This window comes from Salarias fasciatus, chromosome 22 (assembly GCF_902148845.1).
Source record: "Salarias fasciatus chromosome 22, fSalaFa1.1, whole genome shotgun sequence".
NCBI lineage: Eukaryota > Metazoa > Chordata > Actinopteri > Blenniiformes > Blenniidae > Salarias > Salarias fasciatus.
Genome location: NC_043765.1, coordinates 8,521,535 through 8,545,629, shown reverse-complemented (window position 1 = coordinate 8,545,629; position 24,095 = coordinate 8,521,535). Strand labels below are relative to the sequence as shown.

General features: G+C 41.2%; 1 protein-coding gene across 1 annotated transcript in view; it reads left to right on the top strand.

The window, feature by feature from the left end:
• The window catches only part of LOC115409216 (voltage-dependent calcium channel gamma-7 subunit-like), a 33,779-nt gene extending 25,440 nt beyond the window's left edge, over nucleotides 1-8,339 (top strand). The window contains exons 5-6 of the mRNA XM_030120279.1: nucleotides 4,550-4,695; nucleotides 7,770-8,339. Of these exons, the coding sequence (XP_029976139.1) occupies nucleotides 4,550-4,695; nucleotides 7,770-8,285 (662 nt within the window). The 3' untranslated portion in view covers nucleotides 8,286-8,339. The remainder of the gene's footprint in view (nucleotides 1-4,549; nucleotides 4,696-7,769) is intronic.
• The last annotated feature ends 15,756 nt before the right edge of the window (nucleotides 8,340-24,095 follow it).

The following is a 24,095-nucleotide window of genomic DNA, read 5'->3' as shown; positions in this document are numbered from 1 at the left end:
TATGACCCAGGTTACAGCAGGGCGGCTGTGGACCAGCTGTTCCCTCCTCTCTGGTGTTTTCCTCCTCATAATGCATCCTGATTTTATTTAAAGCCTCTAAAGGGTTTGACTTAATTTTACAAGCACATCTCAGACTAAATAAGCAAAAAGCTGTGTTAACTTCACAACGATGGAGGAGTGGAGCCAGCCTCACCTGATCATGGGTGAAAGCAGGCCTTCACAGAACAAAGACATTTCAAACGCACCAATTAATTTATGACGCATGATCGACTGTGGAAGAAAACCAGAGAACCCACAGAAAACTCAAGCGTGCTCAGCAAGAACGAGCAAGGTTCTCTGTCCTCCTCATCGTCGTTTTAGGAGACATTCAGATAGTATCTATTAGACCTTGAGAACATAATTTCAAGTAAATACAAATACATTCTTGTTTCAGAAAAGTTCCACATTTAAATGGTTGCTGTTGTTTGTTTTTGCAATGTGTGCAGATAATGATCCGTCCCAGAGTTTATCCAGCAGACTCAGATGGAGTGAATGGAAACTGCTTGGATCGCACTCTGTCTTTGTTTTTCGGAGGAGTTTGGACGGCAGCTCCTTCACAGAAATGAACACGGCGTATTTGTACCCTAGATTTTCCATTTCCTCTGCAGATGAGGCTGCAGGAGGTCTCAGGGCCGCTGAGATGCCGTTAATGACTCCGATGTGAAACCGGCAGGTAAAACCATGGTGCGCGGTTCTCCTTCCATATCGGTTTAATGCTGTCAAATGAACCAGTGTTCCATGACGTCACTCATGTGGCCCCACCTCTAACAACCATTGCTGAGCAGTAGCAGAATTTTAATTTGTCCTCCTTTTTGTCCGTTCAAAAAGTGGTTCACAAACCTTTCAAGCATTGAAATCCATGAATAAATGCATTATTATTCCTGTAGATATGGTAATATATATTTTAAAACATAATTCCATCATCCATCAGCTCTCATGCAGGTTTAAAATGTAACATTGTCAGGGCTGCAGTCAACTCCACCTTTACTGAGTCCAAGAGAAATACAGATCAAGACAGAAAAAGTTATTTTTGAAACTAATAATTCCAAATAAGTATTTTTTGTGATAAATTGTATGCTGGTAAACTTCACAGGATTCCAAATGCCAAGCATTTATTCACACATGAGTGAGCCCCAGAGTGCTGGCATTTTTAAAGATTTACACCGGTTTTTAAGACCCACAAAATAGTGTGTTCTATGCGTAGGCAAACATGGAATCTAATAAAAGGAAGAGAAGACTCTCAGACTTTCATAAGAGAAAAAGTTTTTTACCTTTTTCCATTTTTTTAGTAATCAGCAGTAGAACATAGGTTGGTTTCCCCAAAATCACCTCTCTCTGATTAAAAAGATACATCATGTCCATTAGACTGTGGTGAGTGTGGTGAGCATTCAGCAGTAGCAACACTGCCATCTGATGGCCAGAATTACGAATTACAACATTTTTCCCTTTCACTTCCTGTGAAAACGACCAGTTTAACAAACTTTTCCTCAACCTGTGATGGATTTGATTGAAATTCAGCTGCGACACAGCCAAAGTCAGGAAGCATTTTCAACTGCAATATGTCTGTGAATCAAATATAGATACTGAAAATGTATTTAAATTTCTTGTTATTTCATGTTCTGCTTTGCTCCAGTCATATCAGGACCTGGAGCTGTCCCCAGCAGGTTCATCATTGCATCACATTGCAGTAACACGGTGAATATTGTTGGATATAAAAAAAATTCACAATATTTAAATTTTTAACTATTTTTGGCCATACGAATAAATTAGACTCGAAACGGAAAGAAACTGAAATTTGAGTAAGTCTCTGTTTGTGTGGCTATGGCTTAGTTTGTGAATGTTAAGCCTAAAAGCGTCTACACAGGCCTGCTTCGCCGTTTATGTCCAACTGCTGCTCGTCTCTTTAAAGACTCTCCTGCTTTCATTAGAGCCTCTTTGTTCCGACAGCTGCTGCACCAAACAGCAGGTATCTTCAATCAAAACCAGATGGTAGTCTTCTACCAGTGTCTTTTCTTTTTGCTGTGCACCTAACGATGGATAAATACCAAGCCGATACCGGAGGAGGCTGCCGTTGCTATTTTCACAGCCAAGAAACAGTTTACATGTAAAGACGTGTCACTGTGTGTTGTGAGTCGTGTGTTTTGTGGCCAGCATCCAAAGCAGAAAAAGCGATGATGTTTGAGTTTGTTGGGTTATTTCACGCCTGTTTGGTCTGTAAGGAACATGCGTTGATGGGATGAGCTGCAGAGAAACTTTTTTATTATTATAAGCAGATCTGCAAAGTGCAGGACCTCTGCAGAACTCTGGCTGTTGGTGCCCGTTTTTCTGTGTGTGTGTGTGTGTGTGTGTGTGTGTGTGTGTGTGTGTGTGTGTGTGTGTGTGTGTGTGTGTGTGTGTGTGTGTGTGTGTGTGTGTGTGTGTGTGTGTGTGTGTGTGTGTGTGCGTTCTCGTATTTCTATCCTTGTTGGGGCCAAATGTCCCCACAAGGATAGCAAAACGTGGAACGACGTGCCTTGTGGGGACCTTTTTCCGGTCCTAAGTAGGAGAAACAGTGTTTTCTTGACCATGTTGTTGTTACTGAAAAAAGTAAAAGTGCAAAAACATTTCTTTAGGGTTAGGCTTTGTTGTGGTGCGGGTTAGGGTTAGGGTAAGGGTCAGGGTTAGGGGCTAGACATGAATGGGAGTCAATGGAAGGTCCCCACAAGGATAGAAATACAAGACTGGGCGCACTCGCGCTGTGTAGCTAGAAGAGCTAATGATCAACATTTCCTGGTTGTACTGTAAAATTGGCCCAGAAAAGCCCCAAAAACAGGCTGTGCTGTGGTGGAGAGATAAATACACACACACACACACACACACACACAAACACACACACACACACACACACACAGAGGGAGATAGAAACTAAATGACCAATAACCCATTCATATGAGGTTAGTTTTACAAGGTAACAAGGGAATTGCAACATTAGCCTCACACCTCTTGACTCTCTTAGTTTATTTATTTACGAGGGACAGAGAAAAGCTAAATTCAGTGATTTGCAAGTTGTTTTGTTTTTTTCACTCAACTGAGTGACCTACAGCAATAATCTGACATTTTTTTTGGCTGAAAACTTTTAGTTTTGTCTTAACTGCCGACATGCAGTATTCAGCGTGTAAATTCTGGACGTTCCCAGCCTTTAGCTCAGGGTGTTGCTTGTATTATGTAGTTGTCTCATATCTTGTCATTTCATTCATCTTTGACATTCTGTTTTATGTTTCCATTCAGTCTGTCTGATCGCCTGTTTTGTTTTGTTCAAATCTCGTTCTGCCGGTGTTGTTTTCCCCCTCCCTCTGCCCTGGTGTGTGTCTGTGGACTGCAGCTCCTTCCTCATGTTCACCCCTGGCTGCTCCAGCTGTGTCTCCTTCTGATCGGCTCCTGTATAAAATCTATCTCACCTCATCTCAATGAGTCTTGCTTTTCCCGCCACCATGCTTCTGTGTTCATCTGCTTTTTGATCTCTGTCTTCGTCGAAAGCCTCGCTATCTGATACCGACTGCCTGTCAGTGGCAAAAAGACGTGATATGCCAAATGATTGAAAATGATATCAGATAAGAATAATATATTTCTATTTTTCCTGCTAGCTCGTTGCTTAAAAAAAAATGGAGAGATACAAAGTCTCAATGTCACAACCCTTTGGGTAGGTCCCCCATCCTCTCCTGTGTCCTTGTCCTTCCCCGTCCTTCCATCCCACCTGTTGTCTGTGTCCACCTCTCCTCATGTTCTCCTCGCCATTGGACGTCTCCGTGCGCTCGTCACCCTCATGTGTCACACCTGTGTCTTCCCCATTTAAGTCCTGCTCTCCTCCTGTCTGTTTGTTGGAGCTTTGTGATTCAGTGATCGTGTGTGAACCCGGTTCCTGTTTCTCCTTGTGTGTCTGCTTATAAAAGTTTCTTCACTACTCTGGACTTGTTGGAGTAACTGACTCTGAATGGCTCAGTAAAATACTACACCACACGACTTCGGTTATCTTCAGCCTGACCTGTATGAAGCGCACATCGTACGAGAGAATGGGGGTTTCAGTTGGTCTTCCTCTCCTGAGATTGATGGTCCAATCGTCCGTCTTTCCCAAATTGCTTCCTTCTGCATGGCAGCTGTCAACACCGGTGTGTGTGAGTGAAATCAGAGTGTGATGTCCTGGGAATGCTGATTTGGTGGAGATGAATTAACAGGATTGGCTTTGAACAGTATTGTTCTCAGTTTTAGTGGGATCTGGTTTTCACCTGGCATGAAAACAAGTGAGAATCCATTAGATCCCAGAGACATGTACACTGCAGGGCTTTCAGAAAGATGAGTCCACGGTTTGCCCCTTGAATCACCCTTTTAATTCTCCCACGCACTTTTGCAAGAGGATGTTTACGATGCAGAAAGAAGAGGAAAAAAAACCATGAGAATGAATATGCGGCGCCACGAGAACCCTTGTATTTGTCGCAACAAGCATATGATTAAAATCCAGTGTGTTTCTGTGCAGGTCTCAGCCTGGTGGTGGGTCTGGTTTTATACATCTCCAGTATTAATGACGAGGTGATGAACCGGCCCAGGGAGCCCGAGCAGTTCTTCCACTACCACTACGGCTGGTCCTTCGCCTTCGCCGCCTCCTCCTTCCTGCTCAAAGAGGTGATCAAAGTGCAGCACACACACACACACACACACACACACACACGCACAGTCTTGTATTTCTATCCTTGTGGGGACCGTCCATTGACTCCCATTCATGTCTAGCCCCTAACCCTGACCCTTACCCTAACCCTAACCCACACCACAACAAAGCCTAACCCTAAAGAAATGTTTTTGCACTTTTACTTTTTTCAGTAACAACAACATGGTCAAGAAAACACTGTTTCTCCTACTTAGGACCGGAAAAAGGTCCCCACAAGGCACGTCGTTCCACGTTTTGCTATCCTTGTGGGGACATTTGGCCCCGACAAGGATAGAAATACGAGAACGCACGCTCACACACACACACACAAGCAGATGCTTTCAAGTAAACACGCATGCACACAGAAGCTCACAGTGATACAAACACATTGTGATGTTTAACATTTAGAAAGACCTGATGTGCAAAGACACTCAAACACACATTGTTTGAAATGTGGAGTGTGGATGTCTACACACACACACACACACACACACACACACACACACACACACACACAGAATGCAGGCTTATTCAGCTGAACACACACACATTTAAAAAGTGCCTGCGTAGGAGCCGTCATCTTGCCTGCATCAATATTCATAAATGTTAATAGCTTGAATACTTGGGGGCAGCAGCTCTGTCGCAGCAAAGCTTCATATGCATCCGATTATTCCTCGCTTGGAGGAGGAGGAGGAGGAGGAGGAGGAGGAGGAGGGCGCTGCGCTGCTCCTCCTTCATCCTTCATTCCTCATATTTCATCTCTTTTCTCCTCTGTACCCTCCTCATGTCTCTTCCTTTCTGCTTCACTCATCTTTTTGTGTGTCCTCTACTTTTATCTTGTCTCTTCTGCCGTCTTTTATCTGCTCCTCTTTAATCCCCTGTTGTCCCTTCCCCTTTTTCTTCTTCACTTATCTCCTTCTGCTCTCCTCAGCGCTCCTCTCGCCTCCTTGTGCGTCCATTTTTATCTCCTCTTGGTCTCTCCTCTCCTTTCTGTTTTGTTGTGCTTATCCCTCCCCCCATTCCTCCTCCATCATTTCTCCCCTTCTATCTCCCCCATATTTACAACTATATAAAGGACAGTTATATTGATAAGATTGTATATAAAACTTGAGTGAAATACTGTAAAGGAGTATATACATTATGATTTAATAACTTTGTTCTCTGGTTGGGAATCACAGCAATTTTTATTCCCATAAATATTAACAGTAAAATCTGTCGGTGAGATTTGTACGACTGTATACGACTGTGACAAATCACCATATTTATGGAGCTGCAGGAAAATCACAGTAAAGAAAACGATATTTTAGGACATCTCATCAAACATCACAGCACTGTGAAAAATCCATGTTATCTTTATGAGACTATAAGATCACTGTTCTGTGGAAACTCTCAGTAAACATCGCACTTCAAGGAAATCACAGACAGTACTTTTTATACTTCTTAAAAGAAAGCACAGTTATTATTGCGATAAAGCAGTAAAATCTCAGTGAACATCATTCATTTTGGAAATCACAGTGATATTTGTCTGATTATAGAACTATCACTGGATATAAATAATATTTGAATTTCTGTTATTCTTCTGTTTTGTTTCTTTTCCTCTAATTGTAGATTTTTGTTACTAATGTACCATTTTCACATCTTTTTCCTTGATTCATAGTCTCTGCAGTCTTTTTTAATCAAAATGTTTATTTGTTGTTTTCTTCATTGTTTTATTCTTTCAAGTTTTTTCATTTTTTCCCGCCTTCTGATTCCTTGTCCGTCTTCCTATCTCCAGCACTTGATCTGTCTCCTTCCTTCGTCTCCTTCCCTCCTTTCCCTGCTCTTCCTCCTCCTCTAATCTGCGCTGGAGTTGTGAATTGCATTCAAGTCAACCCTCTTCCTCATGTTCATCAGCGTTGGATTTCAGGGTTGCTGTAGTGATGATGTTGTGGATGAATAGTGAATGAGCTGCGGATGCTCGGCGGATGCCCGGGTGAAAACATGAATACATCTCTGATAATGGGCTCATTCCACAGGAGAGCTCCCAGCCTTTTTTTGTCAGCTCTTTGTGAAAATGATTATGGATTTGTTGAATTTTTGTTTTCCCCCCTCGTCGTCATGACAGTGTGTTGCAGTTTAGACAGAAGGACGTTGCTGATTCTGGTGTTTTGTCAATCTGTTTTGCATTTCTGAATCCGCTGAAAAACTCAGCAGTGCTCATTTTGATTCCCTGTGGCAATGCAGATGTTGTGCTTTCATGCACATGTTGTGCAATAGACAGCACGCTCGTCTCTCTTCATCTCAGTTTCTGCTGTTCAGCAGACATTTTCAGCGTTTTTTGATGTTTTTTAGTGTTCTCAAATCCACTTAGCTTACATGTTTATGCAAAAATGCATTACCAGAGCTGTTTACAAAATATCCAATTATGAAGAAATCATAGCTGGTAGGGATTCAATCTCTTCATTTCAGTCTGAATACACACACACACACACACGTTGTGATCAAATGACTTTGCAGTATCAAGAGGGAGCATGTCCTCAGCTCACATATATGATGAAAATAGAATGCATTACATTGTAGAGATTGTTAATCATCCATCCATGTTGAGGTTTCATCTGGAGGCGGAGTCTGTGGAGAACGGGGAGCCGGTGGAGTTTGTGTAGGACCAGGCTGATGTGGTCATGGCTGCCAGAATCTGTGAGAAGTTGAATGGGTTCTGGCTGCTTTGGGAGCAATAGAGAGTTTTGGATGAGGAGCCATCGGGGAGAGTGTTGCTGTGGTCCAGGAGTTTATCTTCAGGTAGTTTGAAGTCAGGATTTTACTTCAGTGATGCTGAGTGGAGATGAAGAGCTGAATATCATCAGCGAAGCAGTGAATCTTTAAATGCTCTTGCATCGTCATGGCAAAAGTGGCGATTCCCCCTCAAACCAGTTCAGTAATGCAGTCTGACTTTCCTGGTAACAAGAATATAAACTGTTTTAGCCAAAGCTGTGACTTCTAAAGTGAAACAGGCTTCATTTTCCGCAGCTGCACTCTTTCATATTTGTTAAAGTTGCCTTGTCTCCGTCTTCAGGGTGCGGGGGTCATGTCCGTCTACCTCTTCATGAAGCGCTACGCTGAGGAGGAGCTCTACCGGCCCCACCCTGCTCTCTACCGCCCCCGCATGTCTGACTGCAGCGACTACAGCGGCCAGTTCCTCCATCCGGACTCCTGGCCCCCTCCCCAGCGAGGCCGCAGTCCCTCCGACGTCTCCTCCGACATCTCCATCCAGCTCAACCAGACTCCGCCCCCGCAGCCGCCCCCGAAGGGGGGCAGCAGCTCCCAGGCGACGCCCTCCTCCTCTGGGCCGTCGTCGGCCGCCAGCTACCAGCTGCAGCCGGCCTCCTCCTCCTCCACCTCCTCCTCCTACCCGCATCCCCTTCACCCAGGTGCCACCTCCACCTTACCCAGGGTCTCCCACGCCCACCCTCAGCCCCACCCCCACCCGAGCGGGCCCCCGCCCCAGTCCCTGCCCATGGCGGCGCCCCCCACCGCCGTGCCTCCACCTCGCTACCACACACACATGCGAATGAGTGCCTCGCCATGCTAGGCTCGTGGAAGCAGGGGAAAGGGAGGGCAAACACAACTGGGGTTGGTGACGGAGGGGAGGGGGGGGGGGTCTGGGGGTGGGGATTGGCTCTGTTACACATGTTCAACATCACATGACAAAACACACACAAACAAATCTTGAGCCCTCAAAGTGTGTTTGAGGAGGGAGCTGAAGGACGGAGATCAGGGGAGAGGAGGAAAAGAAAAGAAAAGAGGGGCGGAGGGAGGCGAGGAGGAGGAGGCGGGGGGGGCGGAGGAATGACTCACCGGTGATGCCGATATGAAGACAGACACTTTGCAAAACTTTGAACACGCTGTGGGAGGGAACATGGGAGGGGGAGGAGTGACGGACGCCGCGATTAGACGTTAGCGGCGTTTCTGACGGGTACATTCATCATCGGGGCCGTGATACTCAGGCAGGAGTGTGGAGCAGCGACTGCAACAGGCAGCCGATTCATCTGTACAAGGCTGTCCATTCACAAAAACACAACAACAGACAGGCAGAGGATCTCTCACAGTATGTTACCCTTTCACCACCTCCTCAAAACACCGGTTTTCATATTCACTCAAAGGACAAAGTGAAAAAGTTATTTTATTATTCTCTGACTATCATGATGATTAATACAAGGAAACCCCTTTAGAACACATTGTTCTTCTTAATACAGTGAGAATTTAGGCCAATAAGATAACAGATGGGATACAGTATAATGCTGTCAGTGTAATCTCTGATTCAATGGAGTGCAACATTGTGCAGGAAAACTTTCTGTGGCACTCAAAATGCAGCAGGGAAAAGCTTATAAAACTGCTAAAATCAGATGAAATGAAAGCAGGCTTGATAAGTTACACTACAAACATTAATTTGGCACTTTGCCACAAACTCGATCTTCCATATTTGATTAAATATTTGACCTCTGAAAAGAAATCTGAACTAATTATTCAAAATTTCATAAGTTTTACAGGATCAAATGTAAAATCCTAACTGTTGTGGTTTTAAAACTTTTCAAATAGGAATTGTGCCATCAGTGTGAGGCATTTACAGAGTCTCGTGAATATCACATTTCATTTCACACGTTTGAAAATTCACAGGAAATAGAAGCAGCGTCACACAGAATGTCCCTGTTTCAGCCTGCCGACCCCTCCTGCCCCTGTATCACGACCTCCAGCTCTCAGCCACACACCCGCAGGTAACGTATGTATGTGAAGAGATTTATACTGTACAGATAGTCCTCTTGCCCGCCCTCATCATGGAACAAATGTTATGAAAATTTAATCCAGTATGTTTTAGAGATTTTAGCCAATGAATTTTCTAGGTTGTTTGTATTTTAAGAGGGAAGCGATGGGAATGAATGTTTAATATCATGTTGAATGAAACTGAGCGACTGTTTAAAGAGTCGAGCACAGTCGGAGCTTCGCAGGGTTTCTGTAAAATCGCCGGACAGGGACGAACTGTCTTCTCCAGCGGAGATCAATCAATGTAGATGCTTCCAAGTTTTGACATGATTTCAGAACTGATGCTGCATTCCAGTTGTCTCGGAGTTCTGAATCCCTAATTCAGAATAAACATTCCAGGTAATCATATTCATCAAAACAGAAAGCAACCCAGTATAGATCCAAGCATTTTATCTATAAACCTGCAATGCTTAGTGGTCAGAAAACTTCAAAATTGTACAAAAACAACACAAAAACTCAGATTGCACGTGGCCTTGAGTTACAATCTCAACTCAAAGCCTTTGAAAAAGTTTAAATGTGTCGCTCTGATCTCAGGATGGCGGAGGTGTTGCCACTTCCGCTTCTCAACTCCCAAAACCAGTGGGAATTCCGAGTTCATCAGACAACTGGAACGCAGTGTAAATGTGAAAAGTGTGTACATAATGGACATAGATGCAAGAATGAGAGAGCAAACTTTACTCCAGGGTCAGAAAGCCTTCCATTGAAAGTTGGAAAGTTTAAATTTCCATTCAAAAAAAAAAAAAGACATATTTAAACACAGTTAAAGTGGAAAGTTCCCATTGGGTAAGTGGAGGATCTCTCGGTCATCTCAGTCTTTAAGGAAACTTCTTAAGTTGCTCTTTAAGTGTAGAAGTGAGACTTTCTATAGATTCACTTAACTGATTCCACCAACTGTGAGAGACGTCCTGCTTGACTGGCAGTGATTCACCACCCGGAGTTTCACACTGCCCCCTGGTTTCCAAATCCTCCAACACACTGAGCCAAACCGTCTCATGCAGAATCAAGTGTTTAATAAGAAATACCTCATCATGTAACACTGATTTCTTCCAGGTGTCACAAGGTTCTCCAAAATGTGACAATAATTATGGAAGAAATGTTCATTTCAAGCACACTGATGAATAATTTCACACTGATTTCCATTCAGTGGAGGGTTTATGCAGAATGATTCACCCTCAGTTCCCACAGGAGACGTTTACATTTGTGTATTCCAGTAGTAGCACGCTTCCTGCACTGACAGGTTTGAAATGGAAGCTCACTCTTCCTGGTTTCATGTGAAGAAAGTCTGGTTTATATGAAGAATAGATAGAAGTTACACCCTTGGATGAATATGAGCTCAGATGGGAAGCAAACTGTGTTGCTTTAATTTAAGAAACAGTTTCACCACATTTCAGTATGTATACAGTTATATGTATAAATTATTATATATAATTTCCAACAAACAGGAGCAGCACCACATCATATCTGGCTGTAAAATGCTAGAGTGCTGCTTTCTTATTGAGAACTTTAATTATAGATTTTGTTTTAGCAAAAGAACTACCTAACTTTATGAAACTACTGCATCAAAATTTCCAATATTTCACTGAGTAAACAGTAAGAGATATTTTATTAAAAAGCTGGATAGTCTAAAACAGAACTGCTATTCAAAACGTCATTCCATTATTATTATTATTATTACATTCATTATCTGAATTTCTGTCTGGTTATGTAAAGCTGTGATTTTTATACAGACAAGGTCAGTGGCCATCGACCTGGGAAACTGCACACAGCCTTTATTTAAAGTTCCTGCTTCTGCAGCGTGTTGAGAGTTTGCATGTGCGACAGGACTTGTCTTCCCCGGTGCTTCCATGCACGTCTGAACGCAATGAGCAGTTTATCAGACAGTTAGGTATGTTTTTACAGAAGGACTCCTCAAACTTCAGCAGCATGACTTCATGCTGAGATCACACAACTGAGATCCGTGTTTTCGCCATTTGAGCTATGTATGTCTTTTTTCACTGTCAAAGAATTACTACCAGTAATAACTACCAGTTATCAGTTAGAAACAGTTTTAAAACAGTATATTATGATAAGACAGCAGGATTTTTAATTTCTATCCTTTTTTTTGGAATTATTGATTTGTTTCAAATCTTCAGTCAGCTTTTTATTGCATATAAGTAAATATTTAGGGGTTTTTTTTTAAAGACTCCAAAAAGGCACAGATGTGAGTGTATCTTGAAACAGCCTTTATTAGGTCAGGAAAATTAATTTCTGTAGCACGATTCAGACGATTCACAGTGCTTTACAGGGAAACAAAGGAAATACATGAAAACAATGTGATTAAAAAGCTTAATCTTTGGCGGTCAAGATTATGAAAAATATTACAGCAAAGCAATTTAGAAAAATAAAAACTTTATTAAAGTAAATATCACAAAATAATTCAAATCTATTGTTTGATTTAAGACCTGAGCAGATAAAAGTGTTTTAATTCCTGACTTGAAAGAAATGAGTGTGCAACCGGAGGTTCCTTCCACAGGCGAGGAGTGGGGGGGGGGGAACTAAAAGCTGCTTCACTTTGTTTCTTCTGACTCTGGGACACTGATGGAAGACGACCTCTGGGGTCTGGATAATAAGATCCCACTGTCACCAAGCATTTCAGTCAATTCCTTCAAGGATTTATGTAGCACACAGCATGTTTGATAACAATCTTTATGCCTTAGAAGTCAGTGCAGATTTAAAGATTGACTTCACTGTAATAAAAATGTAAACAAGAGACGAGCGCCGATGGACACGCTCCCTCTACAACTGATATATGAAAGCAGGAGTCTTTAAAATGAAAGCAATGCACCGTTTCCCAGATCTGTTCTTGTTCTATTTGGATCTGCAAATCACATTATAGCAAACGCAGACCCCTTCGGTTTGAAAATGGTTGTATAAACACACACTCACACACACACACACACAGTTTGCCTCCAGTCTGAGCTCTCCTGTTCCACAGTGTCTGGAAAGATTTGCTTGTTTTTTGTAGCATATTATCAATCATGCCCGGCGTCGGGCATCGTTTGTAGCCATTTTTAGACTCATGAAGGACTTTTAAAAAAATGTTATGCTTACAACCTGTGGTACTGTTAAATAAAGACATTGTAGCAAATTAATTGCAGTGTTATTAGCATATTTTATGGATATTTGCTATATGGGAACATAAGAAATCATTTAGCAGCTGATTAATCGAGCTTTTTGCTGATGTTTTGAGATGTTTTTGTTTGAACTGCCAAAGCTGAACATTCATGCTGTTTTCACGTGCGCGCGCGCACACACGCACACACACACATACACACACACACACACACACACACGCAGATATCTTTATGTAGCTGACTTCAGAAGATTATTTTCCGTGTTGCAGATCGATCTGAACCAACAGTTTGGGTTGCTTGAGGACTTCACAGGAGAGAAGCTGAGATCTGATGCAGTCAATCACTTTTTTAAACCATTGTTGTTCAAACTGTGATGGGTGTGTAAATATTCATCCTGTATATCCTGTATGCGGACTACCTAAGACGTGCTTTTACATGATACAAAGGTAGAATAAATAGTACAGTTTACAGAATCATCAATGTTTGCAGTCAGAGATACTGAAGACTGACTTGTCAAAAACCAACATGATTCCTGTTTTATTTATTTTTATATTTATTTATTTATAAAATGTATGTTTGTTTCATTTTCACCATTCCTGATGATATAGGATTTTTATCTGCAGCGATGTTTTGTTAAGTTTAAAACCAATAAAGCTTGCCTGGATTCAGCCTGTGTTTGCTGCTCTGTTACCGATATGCATTCCTTTACTTTTTTTTTTTTTTTTTTTTTTTTTTTTTTAATGAATTTGGGTTAAATTTTTTATTATTGGAAAAAAAGGTAAGAGGCAAAAACATGATATGACAGAACTAGTAAAAATTTTAATTTCACAGCTGTATGCTAAAGTATTGTTTTATTACTTCATTTTATTCACTGTGCAACAGTTTCCATTTCACAAATGCCACATAAAGATGTCAAGTTGTAAAGTTATAGTTGTAACAGTGATTTTAAAATTCTGCTGTTCGTGGCTACAGGATAGAGCAGAGGTTTGCGCCCTCATCTCACACCAAACACATCCTGTGTAGTTTATCATTTTCAAACTACAAAAACTCTGGCTTTTCTCCTGCAGCGACAGCAGGCACACTTTTCATATAAAGATTTTGAAATTCAAAACTTCTATCAAAAAATCTGGAGCCTTTCTGTGTACAGTTTGCATGTTCTCCCTCTGTGTGCCTGGATTTCCTTGTGAACGTGTGTGTGGTTATCTGTTTGTCCTGGGAAGGATGGATAGATGGATGGATGCAAAAGAAAAAAAACTCCAGATTAAAACAATATTCTGGCAATATGACATAGCATTGTATATATTTCATTTAATTAAAAAAGATAGTGTTACAGTTTTGCAGTGACTCATGGAGAGCGTCTCATGTTCAGTTACATATCACATTACATGAATTCTGCACAGTGGAAGCCACTGACAATAAACCATTGATTTGTTACCATGGTAACGCTATGAGAACGATACAGGCTGTTCCAGGTGTGTCGTTTGCGGCGTGAAGTTCTCTACATGAACCAGCAGTGTGCAGAGTGAGAGCTGTTCACGTTCTCTGTGGATCAGAACCAGGCCTGGTTGCTGCAGGAGGAATGATGTGAATCCACATGAGAGGGTGTATGAGGGACATGTCTGATTTGTTTTGTTTTAGATTTGGAGACAACCAGATTAATTTAGAGAATTTACCGATCTCTAACCAGCTCACACTCCAGGTCAGAAGGGGGCAGCGATGCATGCTAACAGCAGCAGGAGGAGGAGGTTTCTGCAGAGCTTCAGGGTGAAGAACCTTTCATTTGAATCAGGTGTGTTTGATGGAATCCAGTTTGGCATGCTGCTTTAAATAACGGTATCTTTTCAGTTTCAAACAGAGGAATTTCTACACTCCAGAAATCTGAAACGGGTCATGAAGTGAGTCAAACATTGATTAGTAAGAAAACATATTTGCATGTGTTGGTACCAGCTGTTATGTAACAGTTGCAAATGCATTGTTGAAGAATGACACATCGCTTTGCATAACAGGCTGGCTTGGGGGAACATGTTAATGTTGTATCACATCATGCCTGGATTACTGCAATATTTTAACACTGAACCATCACAGTGCTGGAGGACTGAGCGCTATCATATCGAGCTGCGTCATTATTAAAGGCAAACAGAGGTCTTAGAGTTGAGATGGAGAAATTTCAGGTTGTGGCCAGGATTGTAACTACAGCATCGGAAGTATTAAAGTTACTTGTGTGCTGTGGTAACCTGCCACATTTAAACTAGCACTTCTCTTAAAATGACTTAAATGTCAAGCAACATTGGCTTTTTATCCCTTTGTTGTTGTTGTTGTTGTTGTCGTTGTTGTTTGTTTTGGTGGATTTTTTTTCTTATAGTCCACAGTTTTATAGGTCTTGTGTTGGGGACTGTTATGATGAGGTGAAAAAAATGGTTCTATTGTTGAACTTTTTGTTTTCTTTTTTCCCCCCAGTATTGTTCATTTTCAACAAAATAAAAACCCTTGAAAAACATATTATTACAAAAAACTTTGAAATACCCTGAATTTTGGCTATTTGTAAATATGACCACAGTAAATTACCCTCTAGTATAATGAAACAAATATATCACAAAAATTAGTTTGAATTGAAAGAACTTGCCTTTAAATGAAGTTCCGAGAAACATAACTTGAAATGTGATTCAATGCTAATTATAAAGCCTTTTTCTGCAGTTTGTACTAAACAGAGTCAATAAACTGCTTCTTCGCTGACTTCAAACACCTTCTACTTTAATTCAAGCCAGATGGGATCAGAGCAGATTTATGTCTCATTAACACTACTGTGTTTTTCCTTCTGTGCTGTTATTTTAAAACTGACAGAAAGTGTATTACTGAAACAAAGTTCTACATGTAGTTTTCATGAGTTACTTTGTGGCAAAAATAACACATGAAATCGTTATGCTCGGGGTTAAAGCAGCAAGAAGAAATATATTGAAATTCATATTGTTCACATCATTTTTACTGCACTATAAAAGCAACTGTTCACATATTATCAAGGTCTTCAAGCTTTAAATGCTATTTTTAAGGAGTATTATTCAATGTGTTTCTTACCTGAAGGAAAACGCTTCTTTGAGGGAAATGTGTTTACGGAGTGGATCCTTTAAGGAAAGAGGTGTTTAGCCTTTAGCTAATTAGATCCGGGTTCAGTCTGAACCTGTGTGGAGCTTTTCGCTGCAGATAAGCCGAGGTCAGAACAATCATTTGTCCTCCCTGACGTGAGGAGGCGCAGCAAATCTGAGGAGAGATTTAAAGAAATGTCACTCAAGTTGGGATCTTTTTTTTTTCCTTTACACATAGAAAGAGTCTAATCAGGAGGGTCAAGAGCAAACACGGATGCTGCTAAAACTCCTCGGTCCAATTTCATTTTGGACAAGCTTATTATCCCGGAGGTGATTTTAGATAACTGGCCTGACACTAATTATAAAGTTTGTAAGTTCCTCTCAATCCGGCGGAGGAGTGAGGCTGGTGTAATGATGTGTGCAGCAGCTGCACTTTTCATTCAGAAACACACTCCTCTGATCTGAGGAGGAAGTTTTGTTTGATGACAAATCGCTTTTTAGGCAGCTGGTCCGTCTCAATTTAGGCTTCTTATCTGCAGAGCATGGCTCAATCACCAAGGAAACAAACAGCTGATAAATTAAAGTCAGAATGAGCCGATACACATCAGCAGAGCTGGCATGAAAGAAGATTTCTTCATTGAAATGTGATGAAGGGGAAGAACCGGCCTCACAGGAAAATAAATTATGGACACACATGAGTTGTGTAGCAGGAAAAACCTGCCAATAATGCCTTAATTATGTTTATTTTAACTGTAGTAATACCAGTAATGTAGAAACTTGCCAGTAGGATAGTTAAGGATTTGAGCCAAAATTGAAATGCCAGAACATTATGCAAGGTTTTTTTTTTTTTTTGGAGTAGTGAAGTCTATTATTTTGAAATCATGAGTTCATGTCCCTCTAAATCCTTTTCTGTATGTGTTCTGGGGTTTTTCAGTAGTGTCCACAGTTCCTGAGTCCAGTGTGATCCGACTGGACTCTACATGTCAGAGGAAGTTCAGAGCGACTGGACTTCACTGTCGCTACAAATGAGAACTGTGCTTCAGTTCCAAGTGTTTGTCTTTCTGGCCTGGGCATTGATTTCCCCTCCGTCCATCTTTATTACTTTAGCCTTCTTCTGACACACACACACACACACACACACACACACACACACACACTGTGATCCATATTGACGATCCGTCTCAGTTTAGCAGCCTCTCTGTTCCTTATTAAACCTGAGAGGGCGGTCTTGTTCCACCCGTCCGTTCTGCTTTCCACACTCATGCTTCTCCCTTTTATTTTAACTCTTTTTTGGATTTGTTTCTTCTTCCTCTTTTCCCTTTGCTTACTTTAACAGAATCCTTAAACTGCACTAAACGCCTTTTAGTATACATCTTTGTAAAGTCTCTCGATGCTGCTCTGGACTGGACTTCAGCTGACGACCTCTGCTTCAATGGCCAAACTCAGCCCGTGGCTCTGGAGCCACATGTGGCTCTTTAGCTCTTCTGTAGTGATTGTTGTTGCACAAAAGCTGAATTTGTCAGAGGGTTCGATAGTTTGTTAAGTAAACAGACTTCCCCTTCCTCTCGCTGTGTTTCACTGCAGGTGATGTTGACTTTCATTCCCCCTGAACTCACTGATAGTGATGCGGGGTAGAGAGAAACCTCTCAACTATGAAGCTATAATATGACTGCTAAAACTCCTAAAAAGAAAAGAAGGATTAAACAGAAATGAACAAATGAAGCAGCTGCATTAACTTTGATAAAAGTGGATTCTGCCTTTTCTTTTGTGAGTTATAGAAGCTCTTGTTGATTTTGCTTCTTTCACCACTTGAATGAAAATGATGTATACCGGTGTTTATACGTCACAAAATCACTGTAATGTTCTGTCATTTAATGTTCGTGTGACCCCCAAATCACGCTGTTAGAGAAAAAACACTGAAATCTGTGACCATCAACCCCCTACAGGCAACACACACACACCCACACACACACACTTCCAACAAGACTCTTGTTACAAGAGACACTCCTCCATGTTTTAGCCTTCCTCTCCACTGTGCTCAATCCCATCCTTGATTGTCAAGAGGACTTGAGGGAAACTGTAACTCAGCCACTTGTCCTCATTATTTCCTGTTCTTAACAAAAAGGGGACAAGAGAAAAGTTTCACCCTGAGCTGTGAGAAAAGGTTTTCTTGACGACAAAGGATTTCTTCTGCAAAGAACAAGTCTACATGGCTACTGCCGTTCATCATGTTATCAAATTAAACACAATGGGAGAAAACTCAGGTCTAGACCGCGGTACAAAGTCCAGCTCACATGTCTTAAAAGAAAAAAACACGTTTTGCTTGTTGCAGGTGGAGGAAAACTTATATCACTTGAGAGAAAGAGATTGCCTGTTTTTCCATAAAGAATTCATAACAATTAGCACAAATTCAGAAAACAGCTCATTTCTTTGTAATATCTGGAAGCAATTGTTTTCATATAACGCTCAGTTCAACTAGAATCAAATTTAAATATCAACTTTAAAATTTGAACTCCATCCAAAAAACAATAACAACAAAGATTAAACTGACTCAGCTCGTTTGAACACATAAAAACAGTTTGAGCTCTGCAATGTAGTGCATAAATCTAATAACATAGTATTAAATGAAAAGAGGCACAGTTATAGAATTACTTTACCAAAATAGATTTTAAAGTTCCAAGAGTTGTAATTTCAAAGTGAATTCTGATTACTTTCTAATGCAATCAATGCATTTTTTTTGCAAGTTTTTCAGAGTTGCCTGGAGTTGCTCCCTCTTCTCATTTCACTTCATCTTGCAGACACTTTAGAATCAAATGATGCTTACTGATGACACACGTGAAGCAAATTGTGGACAAATGTCCAGATCAGGCACCTCCCGTGACTGTTGAGTGAAATGGGTTTTGTTTCAGACTGTTTGATTGAATCGGTCAGTATTTATTATTATTAAGAGACTTTACTGATGCGGACAGACAGTCCGGCTGTGCGCGCGGTGCGCTCTGGCTGTGCGCATGCCTGTGGCGGCGGAGGAGCGCGCCACATGGACACGCTGTACTCTGATCAGCCACCTGAGAGCCGCGCCGGCGTTTCATTCCTACCAGAAACACTTGAAAGCAGCTTTTCCTGCAGGAAGCTCCACGTCGCTGGCAGATGGGAAGAAGATCTGTGTTTGAAGACTGACGCGAGGTAAGACCGCGTTTTTTGGAGGAAAAAAAAACATAAAACTGTTGCCTGCACGGTTGATGGGGAATCATCAGGGGGCATAAACAAAGGACTGCGAGGACACTGAAACTTCTGATCACACACAGGCTCTGATTCGTTTCGATCCTACATGTTTCATTTCACTTTCATCAGTCCTTCCAGAACAGACTGTCTCATAGTGCAGGCGAGGTGAACACAGTGTGGCTCCAACAAAGAAAGGGATCACATTTCTGCACAGTGATGTGGAAGTGTGCACCCTCGCCTCCTGGTTTTATCCATTTTAGGATCTGTGTGAAGTTTGCATGTTGTCTCTGTGCATGCATAGACTTTATGATGTTACTGGAAAAATCATGCATTTGAGGTTTTTGAAATCATCTGTCTGTCCTACATTAAACCGGGATGGGTGGATGAATATTACATTTTCATCAAACTGGTCCCACTTTTTTCATGTTCTTCATGTGCACAATATTAGTGCTTCACCTCAGAAGTTTGGGGAATTTTCTATTTTTGTAAAATATAACCACATATGTTCAAACTTTGGCTGTGGATTCAGTGAGAGACAAAAATATAACTGTGACAGTCCTGCAAAAATGTGTATTTATTTATTTAGTCATGCAAAAATGTTATTACTTTTGTTTAATATCATGTTGCAATGGCTTTTATTTCATTCAAATGCACATTTAAGCATAATAGTTGGGTCAAAATGTGGCTGAAAAAGGCCATTCCTTCACTTCTCTCATAGTTATGTTTTTCTTCTTGTGTGTGTGTGTGTGTGAGTGTGAGTGTGTGTGTGTGTTATTCAGGAATATTCAATATTTTTCCAAACATATTCATAATGTCAATCAAATGCTTCCAGTACTTCCATGTGATTCTTCATTCCTGGCTCAGTTTGTTGGTTCAAATTGAGATTTGACATATTTCCTCCTCTGCTAAATTGTTAGTCTCTCTCTCTCTCTCTCTCTCTCTCTCTCTCTCTCTCTCTCTCTCTCTCTCTCTCTCTCTCTCTCTCTCTCTCTGTTAAGAAACATGAGTTGCCTGTGAATTGCCACCCTGCTGAAATGAAATCCCGCTGGATGTGAGCGTCGATCCATTTTCATAGAGGATGCAGGACATGTTCATCCTCCGATCACTACCTGGTGTTTGATGGTGGCTCCTGGTGATGTCGCTGTCATATTAATGCCTAACAAGCTGCTACAGTTTGTCCACGAACTGTTGCTGCTCTGTATTCACAGCAGGGGTTCATACCATCGCTGCATTCGTGATGCGGAGCGTGGCCAGATTGTCCTTGAACTTTCATCCTCAGTGTGTGTTTTTTTCTGCCTCCAGCAAACCTTTCCAGCATGTGGGAGCCTCCCTGGTAATGCACACTGTCAGTCTGGGGGAAAAAAAAAAACAACAACAAAAAAGAAATGCAGGTTTATTTTCAGCTCTCAGCACAAATTAGCAATGTCTCTGCTGCTGTTTTTGTGTTTGCCGGTACTGATTGCAGGCCTCCCTGGAGGGTCCTGCAGGGCCTTCAGTGGGTCTCAAAAAGGAGCAATCAAGATGAATACTGAGCACTGAGACGTCCAGCTGCAGTTCTGGTAATGACCACTAGATGGGGTGTGTGAAGGCTGAGATTGTCTTGCAGTCAGGATTAGGCAAGGCTTGTTTGAGAGCTCTCCCAGTTTCAGCGCACCTGATTGCAATAAGATGCCTCGTTACTGGGCTTTTTTACAAGCTTGATGAAGACGTGTAGAATCAAGAAGAGACCTCAATACATGCTGGACGTCGGCCCTCGATTCCCGGAGTTGCCCGCCCTGCTACAGAAGTACATCTTGAGAAATGTAATTCCCTAAAGAAAACACATTAAGCTGATTTACTGTCGTCATACATATGGCTACAACATAAATGCTGAAAATGAAGGAAATACACAAAGTTACAAGAGTATGTGTTTAGAATGTATCCATCTGCTTAATGCTAAGTTTAAATTGCAGCTGCAACATTATAAAGGCTTTCGATGAAAGAAAAAACTGATGGAAAAAAACAATAAGCCCTGCAAAAAAGGGCAAGTCAAATCAACTATTTTTCTAAGAGTACTCAAAGATATCATACAGTATTTATTAAATAATGAAACTAATCAAAAGTCCTGATGTTCTCTCAAAGGTGATTTTTTTTTCAACGAGTTACCCAACAGTCAGCAGACTTTTTAACCTTGTAATACTATTTTGCACCACAAGATGGTGCTCTAATAATAGCTAATATAGGGTATTTCCCCCTGAAGCGTTGTCATGTAAATGGGGTTTTAGTTGACAAAATAATGGCTGAAACATGTTTGTGATTTGTAGACGTCATGGACTCACTGGCTCCTCGCTGTGGTTGGTCGTCGTAGCGGTTTCAGGTTGAAAGACGGACAGATTGTAGAGTCTTTCAACACCGGCGCCAACTAATGTATGTTACAAACTTTCGAAGAAAGTAGAAATTGTCAGTGTTGAAGCTGAATACGAACTCATTTCTACTATTGAAATACTGAAATGCTGTTGTGCAGTTAGTTTAAGTTACGAAAAGCTTTAGAAAAACAAGAATTTTACAAAGTTAGAAAAGCTTAGCAATGGCAAAAAAAAAGCTAATTTAGAACCAATATTTGAATGACTCCTCACACAGCGAAAGCATATTGGCATTGTAATTTATTCAAAGAAAATAACCTTGTTCAAGGTGAGCAGACTCGGGCATAAGACACAAAAATATTTTTAAGATAATCATTCGTTTCTTCCTTCAAAAAAAAAAAAGCTTTTGTTTCCATTAGATTTCTCTTCACTAATCAATGTGAAATTTAATCAAAACCTTGCTGATTCTGCAGGGACACATCAGCGCTGCGGCAGCTCTCTGAGCACATGGAAGCATTATACATTTAAAAGGCCTTTAGGTGGTCGTCGTTAGGTCTGCCTGACAGGAGATTCAGCACAATCTGTTCCCATTAAAAGCTCCTAAACCTCTCTGGCATGATTTAGAAGAAGGCCATCAACCTATCAGCGTTCAGCATCAGTCCAGCCGGGCCAGCGCTTCTGCATCTGCACATCAATGGTTATGAATAGATCTTCAACCACTGTGTAAATGTGGGAGGAATTGGCCATCAGGGAGTGCTGTAGATATACGGGGAGAAAAAAAAGTCTTCATTTTACCGCCTCATTTTTTTTGTGATATTTCAGGGTTGGGACGGATCTGAGATGCATTTCAAATTCTTCATCTGATTGTGGAGTCAGAAACATCCATATTCATGCTTTCTGTGCAACAATAGAAAGCACTTTTCACTAGAAAATCCAGCCCGCAGTTAGAAGGGAAAAGGGGAAAAAAGAGGAATGAGTTGCAGTTTTTCCGTCAGTCTGCATTTTGCTTCACTGAATCTCGACGAACCGATCCCACTAATTAACCCCAAACGCGTCTTTTTGAGCTGTTGGAGGAAACTGGAGCACCCAAAAAAGCCCACGACTTTCTTGCTGTGAAGCGACGGTTAAAACCACAAGGTACGTCTGATGAGTTCAGAATTTAGAAAGGCTGGATGGCAACAAAAAATAGACTTTGGGGGAACAGACAGCATGAAGAAATGACAAAATGTAACTGCATGTCTTCACAGTGTTAAAGGAAGATGCTCTATAATCAGAACGTTAGCATTGATTCATAAACGGCAGCACCAGAGCAGCTGGAATCAACCCCAAATGTGCTGACAACCTCTGTGAAGGTTTGCTCATGGGTGTTAATGACATTCTGAGTTCATTTAGGATTAACGAGGTTCACTTCCTTCAGCAAACAGGAGTTTAGTGGAAGAGTAACTGTCAAGACATCAAAATAAGCTTACTGTATACTGTAGTGAGTTACTGCTCAAAAAAGAACAAAAGAAAGCAACAAGACACACATACTGTATATTATTCTTTAATATGTTGGCTAAAATGCAAAGGAAATATTTAAATCCTAGATCTTGACCAAAATCCACACTTTTGGCTTTGAGTTAAACTCCCTGAAAGTTTCATAATTCCAAATATAATCAGCAAAAGCAGCTCTAATTTTTGCCTCTCGCTCTCTGTTGTGGGGGTGGAGGTGTTTAAGAGTTTCAGCCAGCGTCAGTGTGTGTGCAATCCTCTGTGGACGCTGATTTCTGCCAGTCATTTTGATTCATTACCAACTGTTAACTGGACTCTGCAGCTGCACAGTCCTGTGAGAGAGCCACAAACACTCGCGCTTGTGTTTAGACGACGAAACTTTCATGTTCGAGCTCTTTTCCTAAACAGGTGAATTGTAAATCTTGCCATCAAAGCTTTAATGAATTAATAAAAAATAGATACCGGAGGCGAATCACAGCAGAGGAAATGTCTCCAGATGGACACTTTGCCTGGAGCACCAGAGAACAAAACTGTCCTGCTTTAGTGACAATATATATTCAAATTAGAACCTCATTTAGGAGTTTAATGGTTCTTAGATTGCCTTTATAGATGTTTTTTTCCAGCCTGTATTTAAATTTTAATTGAATGCATCGCTGCCATTAAATTACCAGAAACTCTTGAAGACTTGGGAAACACTGACGTATAGAGGAGACGAGGACTGAAGGAGTTCGATTCCACCTGATCCCCTCTGAGCACGCTCAGTACAGTCCTGATTCCTCATGTCAGGAGCGAGCACCTTCACTTCTTATTGAGATAAACTCTTAAAATCATATCTTCTGTATCTCAGTGAAGATATTTCCTGCCAATTATCTATTTTGACATTGTGTGTATTGGACGAGTCTGTGTTAAGATTAACTGGTACATCATGTGGAAATGGAATATTTGTTATTAATTGGTGAAATCCAAGAAGCAAACTCTCATTTATCTGGCTGTATAGTGAAAAAAAATAGACAAACATACAATAAAAATGCTGATGCAATTGGAGCTGAATTTGATCTCACATGTAACGTTTAACTACTACTGTGAGATTAAATCATGCATTTTCATTCTGTGCTGCATTATCAGACACATGTAGCTGGCCTGTCAGCACAAAATTCTATTCAGTGTGATTTTATTTATTCAGCACCGTATTTCAGCTTTACGTAGGAATATGAAGACACAGGCGACCCAGGCTGAGATCCTGCAGCCATTTTTGGAAAGGCCGACCGCGTCATACGGAGCTCTGATGCAGATAACAAATCTGCTTCGTTTTGTGAGGCTAGCAGGCAAAAGT